We start from the raw sequence: 13,950 nt of genomic DNA, 5'->3' as shown, positions 1-13,950 counted from the left end.
TATAGAGATTAGAAAACAAAAAAGAGGGACACCTGGGTGGCTCAGTCATTTAAGCATCTGCCTTGGGCTCAGGTCATGATCCCAGGGTCCTGGGATGGAGTCCTGCATCTCGCGTCAAGCTCCTTGCTCGGTGGGGAGTCTGCCACTTCCTTTCCCTCTTCCTGCTGGTCCCCCTGCTTGTGCTCTTTCGCTTTCTGTCAAATAAATAAAATCTTTAAAAAAATCAGAAAGACTTTGTGAGTGTATGTGTGTGTGTACACACACACACAGTAAGATTGGCATTTTTACAAAGATAAATGATACAGTTACCTTTATTTTTTTAAATGAATGTTATTTTTCCCTTTGTTTAGGAAAGTAAGTCTAAACCAACAACCTTGAAGCCAGTAATTCTGGATGAAATTGTCGAAGCCCACAAAGAAAAGGTGAAGGAAGTGATAATGAGAGAGAGTGTGGCACCTAAGGAGCACCTCAGACTCTATGACAAGTATGACTTCCTGGTCACCAGAAAAGCTGAGCAAGATGCTGATGCTTTCCTTGAAGAAAACCGTAGTTATGAGAAAATAATGCAAGAAATTCGCAAATACCAAAAACTAATAGAGGAGATACAGTACACATCTAGAAAGGTAAAGGGTCCATTTTGTACAACTGTTCTTTGAAACTAGGATCTTTTCCCAGTTTTATGAGGATGTGTTTTTAGATCATACAGTGAAAGAATCAGACCATAACTGTCAGCAGGGAAAGTTACTTATTGCCTCTCCGTGAACCAAGCATTGTGGGAAACCCAGGATATATAGAAGTAGACAAAACAGTGTTCTTGTCCTCACAGAGCGGAAAGTCTAGTACTTCAAGTCTGACTTCTACTTTATATAATTTGTACTTTATATGATTTGACCCCTCAAAAATTCCAAGAGCTTAGTTTTGTTTTGTTTTTGTTTTTTGCTTTAGTGTTTATAAATCTTTCAGAAAAGATGGTAATCACACCAAAATGTGATTACTTCTGTTCCGTAGGAGACTAGTAATTTAAGATTTTTTGTTTGTCCTTTTTCATAGTTTCCAAAATTTCCACCCGAAATACGCACTACTCTTCTGTACAGAGCAGATACAACATCTAAATCCCCCACTGTCTATTTAGCAATAACTCAATTCTCCAAAGTTCTTATGTCCATTGTTGTCCTGAGATAGAATTGGCTTCCAAGATAACAAACTCTTGAAGGAGATTTATCCAGAGGATGGTTGTAAAATACAAATGGGAGGTTAGAAAATCCTGCCTGCCTCATATTAAACACACATGCACACACACACACACCACACCACACACAACACACACACACACACACACACACACACACCAAACAATATTGTGAGAAAGGCAAATTGTGGGGATCTTTTCTTTTCATGTTCATTAAACTTTTAATACTTCATGTTGCAGACTATTCGTTTAGGAATGTTTGAAATGCGCTGTGAGGAATTAATCAGAGCTTTGGTGAAACGAGCAGAACTTATTTGTGGAAAACTTATAGCTAAAATGTTCCGAGATCATCAGGAAGTAAATACAAGGTATTTATGTGATACTAGTATTTTTTTTTCAGGGTATTGTTAGATAGAATCAATTGTCATTCAAATAAAGTTATAGATTAGAACACTGTCATCAGTGACCCTCCAAGAAGATGATGTCACACTTACTTCTACTTGGCTTTGTCATTTTATGATTATTATTAGTTTTTGACCACAAATGCACCTTCCTGATTGCTTGAAATAAGGTGGTAGTAAGAAGTGTTTGCAGTTTTTTTTTTTTTTAAGATTTTATTTATTTATTTGACAGAGAGAGAGACCACAAGTAGGTAGAGAGGCAGGCAGAGAGAGAGAGGAAGAAGCAGGCTCCCCGCTGAGCAGAGAGCCCGATGCGGGGCTCGAACCCAGGACCCTGGGATCATGACCTGAGCTGAAGGCAGAGGCTTTAACCCACTGAGCCACCCAGCCGCCCCAGTGTTTGCAGTTTTGTTTGCACAAGTCAGATAGGTGTTCTCTAACATCACTAATGTTTTAAGTTTGTATAATCAATACACAAAATGGATTTTCAAAGTGGATTTACCCAATAGTTGTCCTGGGTCCTAATGGATCCTCGAATTTAGAATTTCACTCACTGGGATTACTCTTCAAGGCTAATAACTTGTTGTCTTAACTAAAAACTTATTTTTTGACTAACCTGGGGAATTTTAGGAAAACTGACTCATGTTGAGTAAACTCACGGAATGCTAAGGTATAAACAGAATGCCTCTGTATGTAGGCAAGATGTAGAACTAGTCTTGAATCAACAACTCGTGTTCGTGTTGCTCTGGGAACCTTTTTTTTCTGGTATCAGTCACATGGAAGACCCCCCCCAATCAAAAATTTTGTAATAGTTATGGTAATATGGGAAAAAATAGATCATTAAAAAGAAGATTCGGGCTGTAAAAAAGCCTGAAGGAAGCTTGTATTAGGCACAAGAATAGGTGCTTATATTCTAAATATGAATATAACTACTGTAATATATAATATAATATAATATAATATATAATGTATTTAATTTACTAAAATAATATATAAGTTATATATAACTACTATAAGCTATAGTCTTAAGGGGAAATAGAAATACAAACCAGTAAGTTACAGTAAGGTTCAGTAAATACTGTAGTGAGCCACAGACACAGAACAGAGAAGGACATGATTAATGTCCTTCACAGCAGAGATTGGGCAAGTGGGAAAAGTCAGGGCAAGCTACGAGGAAGATATGTGAATTCAGCTTAGAGCATGAGTACTGGGAGTCTACCAGGTGAACAATGTAAATAAAAGAATTCCAACTAGAAAAAGTAACATGTAGAAGGGTGTGAGGTGTGAAAATGGATGGTGTTATTTGAAGAACTGGGACTGAGCTGTGTCGCTGGAAAGAGGAAGGAGGATTGAAGGGTAAGGCTGAGGCAGGACGGGTACCCGCACAGCCAATCTAGGAACCAGAATCCCATATTCAACTGTAAAAACACTTTTCCTTTAAAAGTTCTGGGAAAATAGTGAAAATGTCTTTTACTTGTAGCTCTTCATGCTGAGTGAAATATTTATTTTAATTTCATAGCTATTTTCTCTGTCTCTTAACTGTCCCTTCTGAGGTTGTGCTGATTCTGCTTTTCCCCTCTTTCTCCAAACCATACCTCTCACCACACACGGGATGTACAAAGGACATATCAGGAATATTAGAGGACCAGTCAGATACAAGTGCCTCGACTTCTTGCCCCTCTGTGTCTCACCTCAATTCTGCAAGAACCTTTCATTCCTGTCTCCCCATATTTTTGGGAAAGAGTCTGTCACACCATTCAAAGTTCTCTCTGCCTATGGGCTCAACCCTCTTGGCTCCTATCCTTCTGGAGCTGGTTCTACCAGTTGCCCATGTCCTCTGTATCTCACTAAAAATCTCTCCTCTGCTGTGGATTCTGCCTCTCAAACTTACAACCATCTTCAGAACCCTCTTTCTTCTTCCACACTCCCCACTTCAACCCAAATTCACAACCATGCTGTTTCTTTCTCCTTCACCTCATAGCCATTCTTCTTCTTCTTCTTTCTTCTTTTTTTTTTTTTTTTTTTTTTTTAGAGAGAGAGAGGAAGGGTAAGGAGAGGGAGAATCTTAAGCAGGCTCCATGCCCAGTGGGGAGGCTGAGACAGGGCTCAATCAAATGACCTGACATCATGATCAGAGCCAAAATCAAGAGTCAAAGTCTTAACTGCCTGAACCCCCGCGGTACCCCATCGCAGTCAATCTTCTTTAAGAAATTTCTACATGTTTGGGGCACCTGGGTGGCTCAGTGGGTTAAGCCGCTGCCTTCGGCTCAGGTCATGATCTCAGAGTCCTGGGATCGAGCCCCGCATCGGGCTCTCTGCTCAGCGGGGAGCTGCTTCCTCCTCTCTCTCTGCCTGCCTCTCTGCCTGCTTGTGATCTCTCTGTCAAATAAATAAAAATAAAATCTTAAAAAAAAAAAAAAGAAATTTCTACACATTTTATTTGGTCTTTTTTTAGCTTCTACCCCCCTCTTTTTTTTTTTTTTTTTAAATCTCACAGTAAGTTCATTATATGGGCTACAACCCAAATAAGTAGGAAATGTTTGCATATTACTAGAGGTTTCTGAGCATAGAGGTCCATGTTAACTGTTTGCCACAAGTAGAGTTAATCACTCCCTTACTTAGGACTACTTTTTTGGTGCTATCTCAACTAAATCTCTGGTAGAGCCCCTAAAATTCTAGGTCAGGAGTGATTGTTTATGGCCTTGTTTTCTATACAAGATTATGAACTGCTTGAGAGTCATTATTACATCTTCCATAATTTCTCTATCTCTGTCACTTAGTATTATAGTTGCAAATGTAAGAGATGATCATTAAATGTGTATTGAATGAATAATGGCACAAATTTTTAGATGTCATATAGATAAGATCATCTTACTTTGTTTTTCACATAATGGCACATTTAGTATATAAGAATATATTTAAGAATAGGACGCCTGTGTGGCAGTGGGTTGAGGCCTCTGCCTTCAGCTCAGGTCATGATCGGGTCCTGGGACTGAGCCCCGCATCGGGCTCTCTGCTCAGCAGGAAGCCTGCTTCCCCCTCTCTCTCTCTGCCTGCCTCTCTGACTAATTGTGATCTCTCTCTGTCACATAAATAAATAAAATCTTAAAAAAAGAATATATTTAAGAATAAAATTTAGTTACATAAATTGATTTTGTCTGGTATTTCAGATTATGTGATGAATTTGAGAAGATAGCTGAAAAAGCTCTTAGCACTCCTCCAAATACAGCAGAACTAATGGAAATGAAGGTATTATTTATGAACTTTATAGTCATATGTGTGTAAGTTGTTTCCCCCAGCTGTTATTAGTTAATTATCAACATGATAATACAATAACAAATCACTGCAAAAGTTAAATGAGGCTTAAAATAATGTTTTGTTTTGTTATTCTTAGCTCATGAGTCTACAGTTAGGTGATTCAGGCTGGTGCTCCTGGCTGGTTTTGCTCACAATTGGGTGGGTCACTCAGTTGGGTAAGCTAGTTCTCAGTTGAATTGACTAGCGAAACTATCTTTGGCAATTTGGCTCTGCTCCTCTCGTCTCTTAAATTCCAGCAGGCTTACTGGACGTGTTCTCACGGCATGGTAGAGACACAAAACCACGCCCAGGTGTACAAATGCTTTTCAAGTGTCTCTGTGCATCACAGTAGTTAACATCTCATTGGCCAAAGCAAGTCCCATGGCCACAGCATGAGAAGATACCACAGGGTATGGCTATTGGGAGTGGTGAAATATCAGAGCTGTCTGTGTATTGTCTACCAATATTTTGGGGAACAATATTAATACTTACTACCATACTAATAGGCATAAACCAGGACTGTCTGGGCAACCTGAGATATGTGGCCATCCTTAATTTTTTAATCAAATATTTAATCTTTAATAATTTGTTTTTATAGGCTATTTTGGTTATACATTAAAAGTTTCTGTGGTAATTTGCTGAAATAAGTTTTGAGCATAGGATTTATGCTACTAAAAATATTAGGTAAGTCTCACTTTAATCATTTTTGGTGTTCCTTCTGTGTTAGAAAGTCATGTTATAACTGCCTAGTGGTAAGTAAAACAGTATAAAACAACTAGCTAATCACCATTTTATTTTACTCCTTTTTCATTCTTATAACAATAAGATTGTATAGGACTTACCCCATTTTCCACCCAGCATTCCCAAGATCTAAAATAGAATCTTTTCTTTTTAGATTGTAAAACAGGTAAGCAAACCCAGCAAAATAAGTAAAATCATTCAAAACTTTGTATAGGGAAGAAATTACAAAAGAAGTGTAAGTGCTTATGTACATTCTTTAAATTAGTCATTTAAAGAAAAGTTTTTAAATCATTAGACCTGACTTTACATATCAACATTTAACTAAAAGAATTCTGTTTTCTTTAAAGTATTTGTACTTGCATTGGTGTTAGCATGTGAATGCATGTGTATGTGTATTTGATACACACATCTGTATATGATCACTTTTAGATTTTTATATTTTATATTAGTTGTTGTAGGATGCCAAGGGACACTCTGATCATGGATGATTATATAGTAGTTGGAGAATTCCATAACTGTATATGCCTGTGGAAAAAATAATGCTGAGTAGGAAGAGTGTCATTTATTTACCCTCCTAGCCATCTCTGGAAATATTTACAAATTTGGAGTTATTTAGTGTGAATTTCTATCATTCATCACAATCTGTAACAGAATTAGCAAATAGGATTCATGAACTGATATTTAAAATATTTCTGCATCTTAAAAAAGTTTAGTCACACAAGAGTAAAATAACTTCTCAGTTTATGCAGTACTGAAATCAGTCATTATTAGTTGGGGAAATAAAAATCCATTCATTTGAATACACAGAAATCTGATTAATCACATTATAAAAGCATATTTTCAGTTAGGCATTTATTTACTTGTGGAAACCACCATGGTTCCCATCTTATTTGTTTGGATTTATAACATAATATTTAGTCTTGTTAGAATGATATATTAATGAAAGACTTTTAGTGTTTTTTTTTTCTTTTTAATTACAAAAGTAAAATTTTAAATAATATGGGATTTTACAAAGTAGAAAGCAGAAGCAGAAGTTCATCTTTTTCCATAATTCCTTTCTTTAGAATAATGATTTTTTTAGTGTGAATTCTGCTCTTTCCAAACATATATACAGTATTAAGTCTAAATAACACTAGAGAGAGAGAAGAAGAGAGAAAGAAAGAAAAATGAAGATTAAATAGACTTTTAAAAACATGAGAAAAAGAAGCATTTACTTCGTAAATAGGGAGGTGTAGACATAGACAAGGGAAGCTGGATATAAGTAGTTACAGGTAATTGCCAGTCTTCTCATTTTTCAATGGGGAAGCAGGTTTCCTTCAACATTTATATTATTCAGATATATAAGTTAATGTGTGTCAAAAGAGCTTTGAGAGAGCTCTATGTTTATGTGTATGTGCACATATACATGCGCACATGTCTGCATGTGCTGATGCACACACACACACACAGACATACATACCCCGTGCATTCACCACCACTTCCCACAGATTTGCTTTTGCAAAAACAAAATCATTACTCTGCTGCAGCTACTTTCTTCACTTAACAATGTACCTTCTTTGTATTTCTCCTAGGTAACAAGGAATCTTCGTTTTCTCCAAGATCAGTAGCTAATTACTCTAATATGATTTATTAAATGATCTATCAGTTGACTTCTAATTTTAAATGCATCTTTTCAACACTCAATTTCCACATGTACCTGGATCTAGTTCTGACCTCTGTTCTTCTTCCTCCTCTATTCCTCTGACAGAACAAGAGCTGTTTAAATAACTGTATCTATATGTATTATATTTTCATATTTGGCTACTCGCTATCATTTTTTTCATGATTATCTTTGCTACTCTTAAGTATCTACGATCTCAGAGACTGTCAGAATTATGATGAATTTTGTTTTTTAAATTGCCCATGCAGTTTTGATTGAAATTGCTTTGGTTTTATACTTACTAGAGGAGAATTTACATCTCGAGGATGTTACATCTTAACATATGTTTTCACATTTATTCAGAACTCTTAAAATGTCCCTCAATAAAATATTATCATTATCCTCATACAGATTTAGCACGCTTCTTATTATATTTGCCTATAGCTATCTTTTAGATTTTGTAATTAAGAAAAGTGTAGCCCTGGTATCTGCTGCAAGTCTGCAATCTGACATTTGTTATGGTGGTGATTCAACTAATACTTGTTTCCCCCCACAAGTCTCTGAGAGCAAAGCCATGGTCTGTTGGTTGTCACGCTGAGTTGCCAGCACCTGGTGGCGGGGTGTCAGGCACTGGACGTGGGCACTAGGAGGTGCCCCAATGTGCTACCGAGAAAGAATAGGTGATGTTACTCTTCTTTGTCTTTCCCAGAAACCCGTAACACTCTCTGGTTTTCCAGTGCTTCTTATGTGTTGTTTAGTATTTTCTGCTTTTTTTCCCACTGCTTTTGTGTAGAGGTGCTTGGGAATGATGACAGGAAAACTGTGCTGCAGTCTTCTGTCTTGAACTGAAAAGTCTACATTTCCAACAAGTCTGTGCATATTCATGCTTCTTTATACATAGCGTTTCCACAGCCTATGTTTTGACTTAAGCTGTTCCTTCAAATGCCTTTTGCAACTTTTGTCTTCCTGCAGGCTTATATTCAGAAAGTAGAGACAACGGACATGGTCGAACTGGGCCAGAGACTGGTGGATTCTAAAAACTGCCTCGCCTTCCTCATTGAGTGCACAAACTTTTCTCCAGCAGACATTAGGCTCAATAATAATGTGTTTCAGTGGTATGGAAGAATGGATGAAATTTTTGATGAACATAGGAAAATCATTAAAGAGAAAACAGAACAATATCAAGAAGGCCTTAAGGTTGGCATCACAGATATTTTAAATTATTTTCATTTTCTGGAAATGCTTAAGTTTCAACTTATGTGGCATCATCAGCTCTGTTTCACAGGTCAGATATTTAAGCTTTCTCATGCCATCAATTTTAGAGGAAGATGGTATCCATACTGGCTTGATATGTTATCATTTCTTGACTTTTCAAGGGTGAAAAATCCTAGTATACTGCCCTCAAGTGACCATTAATAAAAATACTGTTTATCTTATACAGTTTATAGTACTTTTTTGAGTTACTTTCCTTATTTAACGTCAAAGCTCTCTCAGCGAAGTGTGCCTTCACACACACTAAATCACCTAAGGATTGTGCCCAGAGTCCTCACTCAAACATTCAATAACTCTCGCCTTCTCTGGTGTCCTGCATAGAAGATGGTTTGTGTTTTTCCCCTCATCTACTTGTCCAGTCTCATCATCTACCTCCTCCAGTCCTCATTCTTGACTTTTCGCTAACCCTGAGCAACTTTTAGATCCCTGGCCTGCTACACCTCTCCTCTCTCGAACATTCTCTCCATTTGCCAGTGAGCGCACCCCTGGCCCACTCACGTGATTCTCATGCACTCAAGTGACTCTCTCAGAATTCCTCTCGCCACACACCTCAGTTCTGCTGCTTCTCCGCTTCCATTACACTGTGACGCATCTCCATGGGTAATTACCTGATCATGATGTTGTCATTGTCAGGTGCGTCTCCCCCATGGGCGGTCAGCCCTTTGATAGGGGCTGTTTCATTGTTCCTTTTCTCCCCTTATACCATGGCCAGTGAGGTGCCTGACACACGGGAAGAGTGGGAGCACTCCATGGCTGTGTCTGGATAAATGATTTCATATACTCAGTTTCACCGTATAAATGAAGAAGCTGAGGTTCCCAAAGTGAGGAGACTTGTACCAGGTCAGCCGGGAGAGATGTCCCTTATAGCAAATCACATTATGGCAAATGTGGTTAATTGACAGAACATGCTGGGAGACTAATTCACAGGCTTAACCAAAAACTTTTATTTTAAACAGTAGTCTGTGTTTCTGTTGTGCATTTAGGTCATTTCAGATTTTTTTTTTAACCTGTAGAAAACATCATGAATCACAAATATTAGACACGGAAGTTATAACAGATTCTTAGCAAACTGTTAGGTGGCCCAGAATTATCTATACTTTGCCATAAAGTATACTATTCTACAAACTTCCTATAATGTTGAGGAATTTCATCTTCTCATTTTCCTTCCCCCACTGGACCAGAACTATAAAATTTCCATGAACTAAAGAAGATAGAAATCAGCCTAGATAATCCATAAAATAGAAAATCCATTTTTTAATAAGTCAGAATTTGACTTTTGAATATTTTATTAAGAACTATATTTTTATTTTATTTTTTTTTAAGATTTTATTTATTTAACAGACAGAGATCACAAGTAGGCAGAGAGGCAGGCAGAGAGAGAGAGAAAGGGAAGCAGGCTCCCCGCTGAGCAGAGAGCCCGACGCGGGGCTAGATCCCAGGACCCCGGGATCATGACCTGAGACGAAGGCAGCGGCTTTAACCCACTGAGCCATCCAGGCGCCCCAAGAACTATATTTTTAGAGCCATTTAACTTAGAGTGCCTTACCAATGATAATTTTGTAATGAGCTTTTCTCATTAAAAAAAACAAAAACAAAAACCACACACCTGTTTTATGTTGGAAAGTTAGAGTTTTTAGATTTTAAAATCCAGATATATTTGTCTTGCACATTTCCTGTGAAGAGAGTCCATAGGACAAGAAAAATAACCTTGGAGTATTTTGTTTTAGCAACCAAAAATTGAAAAGATACTAAATATCAGAACACGATTAAAGAAAATCTGGGTTTTTTTCCAGTTGTTTGTAAAAATGCTACAGATCTTGTTATAGCCCTTAAAAAACTGGAGCTTTCTTTTAGCCTCATACTTGATTATTATGAATTTTTAAAAATTCTTATAAATCATTTGTCAGTACACATTCTTTAGCATACTAAAGAATAATACCGTTATTTAATCCATTCTTATTCTACTGGTTAGAATATCTTAGATTGATAAAGTTAACTTTATCTAATTCCTGAATTATAGGAAGCTTAATTTATTAATTTTAAATCCTGACTCTTAAAAATGCTGCGTGTTTTAGATCCTTGTCCTCTTCCAGATGATTCCTCTCTTTTTGCCTGTGACAAAATTGAATAATAATTCTGATAATCTTTACAAATACTTGAACTTTCTTGCAATGCTTAGGGGTTTAACCTTTAAAAAATCCTAACAACAAATATTGTTTGTACTAGTTACGGTGTGAACGGTTTGTGGAGGAACTGGAGAGTTATGCTAAACAGGCAGAAGAATTTTACTCCTTTGGAGATCTTCAGGATGTACAGCGATACCTGAAAAAGGCTCAAACACTGAATGGAAAGTTGGACTTAGCAGCAGACAAGGTATAATTTCAAAATTTTTAAGAGGATAAATTAGTTCAAAAGAAAGAGCTTTGCGTTTGTATTGTATATCCACCTTTTAAAAAAATAGAATCAAATGAAAGTTCAAGTACCTTGAGAGAATAATATAAATGGTGCAAATATCACTATGCTCTACACCTATAACTATATAACTTGGTATGTTAACTATACTAGAATTAAAGATTTTTGGAAATAATAAATGGCAAAAATAGATCTTATAGACATGCTTCGAGGAGAAGCAGCATTGCTGTTTTCTTTTGGTAGTTATCTCAGTGGCCTTTGCCTTTTATTTGAAAGATGGAGTGATATTTCCATCTGCTTATTTTTTATTTTGCGTCATTTAATCATTTATATCATGTGCTAGCACCTGCTTACTCATTACAGTTTGCCCATCTTCATAGAAGGAGGTATAGATTTGGTGACTGCGTTTTGAAATTACGCCCATTATCTTCTCCCATTGAGCCACTTTTCCCCTGATATTGCTTTCTCATTAGAAGAAGCTTGAGGTGGAAAAGCCATACCCTTTGCCGAAGGAGATGTTAGAGATTTTTAATTGCATTTTTTAATAAAAAGGGGAAATATGAAAACAGACCATATTATGATGCTTTCCCATTTTTCTTACATCGAAGGATTTTAGTATCTTATTAGTTCAGATAATTAAATAGTTTATAATACTCACAGAAGTCTGAACACAGGTAGAGAAAACAGAAGCTGTAGATTTTAGAATTCTGTGGCCACTGAATTTTTGGGTAACCTGCATAGTTTGTATACCTAACTCACACTTTTCAAATCTATAGATTTCTCCTTTAAACCATCCACATTCTCACAAACTTCACTACTAAACAAAGAGGAAATTTATGCTTTCTTTGCCTCTTCTTTTTTTTTTTTAAGATTATATTTATTTGAGAGAGAGTGAGCATGAGCGAGGGCAGGACAATGGGGGAGGAGAGCAGAGAGAGAGGGAGAAGCCCACTGAGCAGTGAACCTGATGCAGGGCTCCATCCCAGGACCCTGAAATCATGGCCTGAGCTGAAGGCAGAGGCTTTAACCCACTGAGCCACCCAGGCGCCCCTTCTTTACTTCTTCTTATCCCACACACGTCTTCAAGACCAGCTCTGGTTGTGTCTTCTCTACATAGCATCCATTCACCATGATCTCTTGCCTCGGAGTGATAGCATTTTTAGTATATATTATTCATGTATATCAAAGAGATATTACTCTGAGACATCTCTTCTGTTGCCTCATATTATTGTCGAACAATTGTAATTTCACTTTCTACATATGCATGTCTATTTCCTGATATATACCACCTCCTTAGTGTTGGTATTTTGCAATATACTACTTTTTCCCTCTGTTTTCCACAGTACCTGATACAATGCTGTGTGTATTAAAAGTACTTAAGTTCTAGTCAATTAATAAATCATGGTATAACTTCAATATATCTGGATGGATAGAGACTTCTTTAAATATATATCATTACTATTTTAACTAACTTAACCCAGATACTATTCTCTGGAAAATGTTATAAAAAAGAAATAGGATAGATTACTGCTCAGTAATTCTCGATTATGGCCTAATTTCAGTTTAACTTTGGGGCTTATTGAGAGCTTGGGGCCACTTTTGATAAAAATATTTTTAAAAAATTAATTTTGAGTATCATTTACTTCTAGAATAACATACCTTATACCTGTCATTCCAGATTGAGCAATTTAATGCTGAAGAAGAGGCGTTTGGTTGGCTACCATCAATATACCCTCAACGTAAAAAAATCCAAGATGGGTTGAACCCTTACCTCCGTCTCTATGAAACTGCTGTCGAATTTAGCAACAAATACCGAGGATGGACTGAAGGACCGTATCATAAGGTGAATCCCGACCAAGTAGAAATAGATGTTGGAAATTACTGGAGAGGACTGTATAAGCTGGAAAAAACCTTCCATGATTCTCCAAATGCATTGGCAATGACAAAAAAAGTAAGAGCAAAGGTAGAAGATTTCAAGCAGCACATTCCTCTGATTCAAGTGATCTGTAATCCTGGTTTGCGCCCCCGGCACTGGGAGGCCATGTCCAGCATTGTTGGCTTCCCGATGCAGCCAGCAGACGACTCCACTGTCTTCACTTTTTTAGACATGGATTTGGAACCGTATCTGGATAGGTTCGAAGGGATTAGTGAAGCAGCTAGCAAAGAATATTCTCTTGAAAAGTCCATGGACAAGATGACGAATGAGTGGGACACAATGGAATTTGTTATTCTTCCTTATAGAGAAAGCGGGACATTTATTTTGTCATCAGTTGATGAAATCCAGATGTTGCTGGATGACCACATTATTAAAACACAAACTATGCGAGGCTCTCCTTTCATTAAGCCTTATGAAAAACAAATAAGGTAAAGTAATATTTACATGACAATGTTTAGGCTGTGTTACCATAATTGTCACTTAACTGTAATATACAGTTCTTTTTGCAAACTGATTCTGCCCTTCCTACTTAATATTTTAAATAGTTGATTGGAAGGAGTGATAACCTTTTTGCATTTGGAATAGTACTTATTCCTTTGCTGTAACCAAGGTAGTGGACAATCAGCCTCTGGATATTCACTTTTATTGTGTCCAGTCTGATCTTATACATTGAACTCAAAAATAATTTCACATCTCTGCACATAGCTCATAGGACATATAAACCATGACACTGAAGATAATGTCATTTTCCAAATACACTAATTAGGTTATTGTAGATTATTCTTGAATGCTTATTGTAATTTTCACTTCTATGGTAAGTGCAGAAGTATGAACGCTACGACTATAGCCTGGGGTTTCAGGCATCAGACACAGATGCTTAAATTAAATCCTTATCCTGTCTGTTTCTTTCAATTTTTATAATTTGTATGAAGCAGTTTATATTTGCCTTAAAAAAGTCCAAATCAGACTACCATCTTCAATGGGAACTTGTATGACAAGGGAAAGCCAACAGCTTGGCAGTGTCCACCTCTGGTTACTGTTGTGTTATCCTAACCTGAGTATG

The 13,950-nt window shown here is 36.9% G+C and overlaps 1 protein-coding gene across 2 annotated transcripts in view; it reads left to right on the top strand.

Annotated features, from left to right (window-relative positions):
- DNAH7 (dynein axonemal heavy chain 7) overlaps positions 1–13,950 on the top strand; it is a 273,847-nt gene that overhangs the window by 55,879 nt on the left and 204,018 nt on the right. For both annotated transcript variants that reach the window (XM_047720641.1, XM_047720640.1), the window contains 6 exons: positions 351–623; positions 1,430–1,557; positions 4,761–4,839; positions 8,240–8,464; positions 10,766–10,912; positions 12,630–13,315. In XM_047720641.1, the coding sequence (XP_047576597.1) occupies positions 351–623; positions 1,430–1,557; positions 4,761–4,839; positions 8,240–8,464; positions 10,766–10,912; positions 12,630–13,315 (1,538 nt within the window). The remainder of the gene's footprint in view (positions 1–350; positions 624–1,429; positions 1,558–4,760; positions 4,840–8,239; positions 8,465–10,765; positions 10,913–12,629; positions 13,316–13,950) is intronic.

The sequence above is a fragment of the Lutra lutra genome, chromosome 3 (assembly GCF_902655055.1).
Source record: "Lutra lutra chromosome 3, mLutLut1.2, whole genome shotgun sequence".
NCBI classification, from domain to species: Eukaryota; Metazoa; Chordata; class Mammalia; order Carnivora; family Mustelidae; genus Lutra; species Lutra lutra.
The sequence above is the reverse complement of the archived record's forward strand: the minus strand, read 5'-3'. Positions and strand labels throughout refer to the sequence as shown.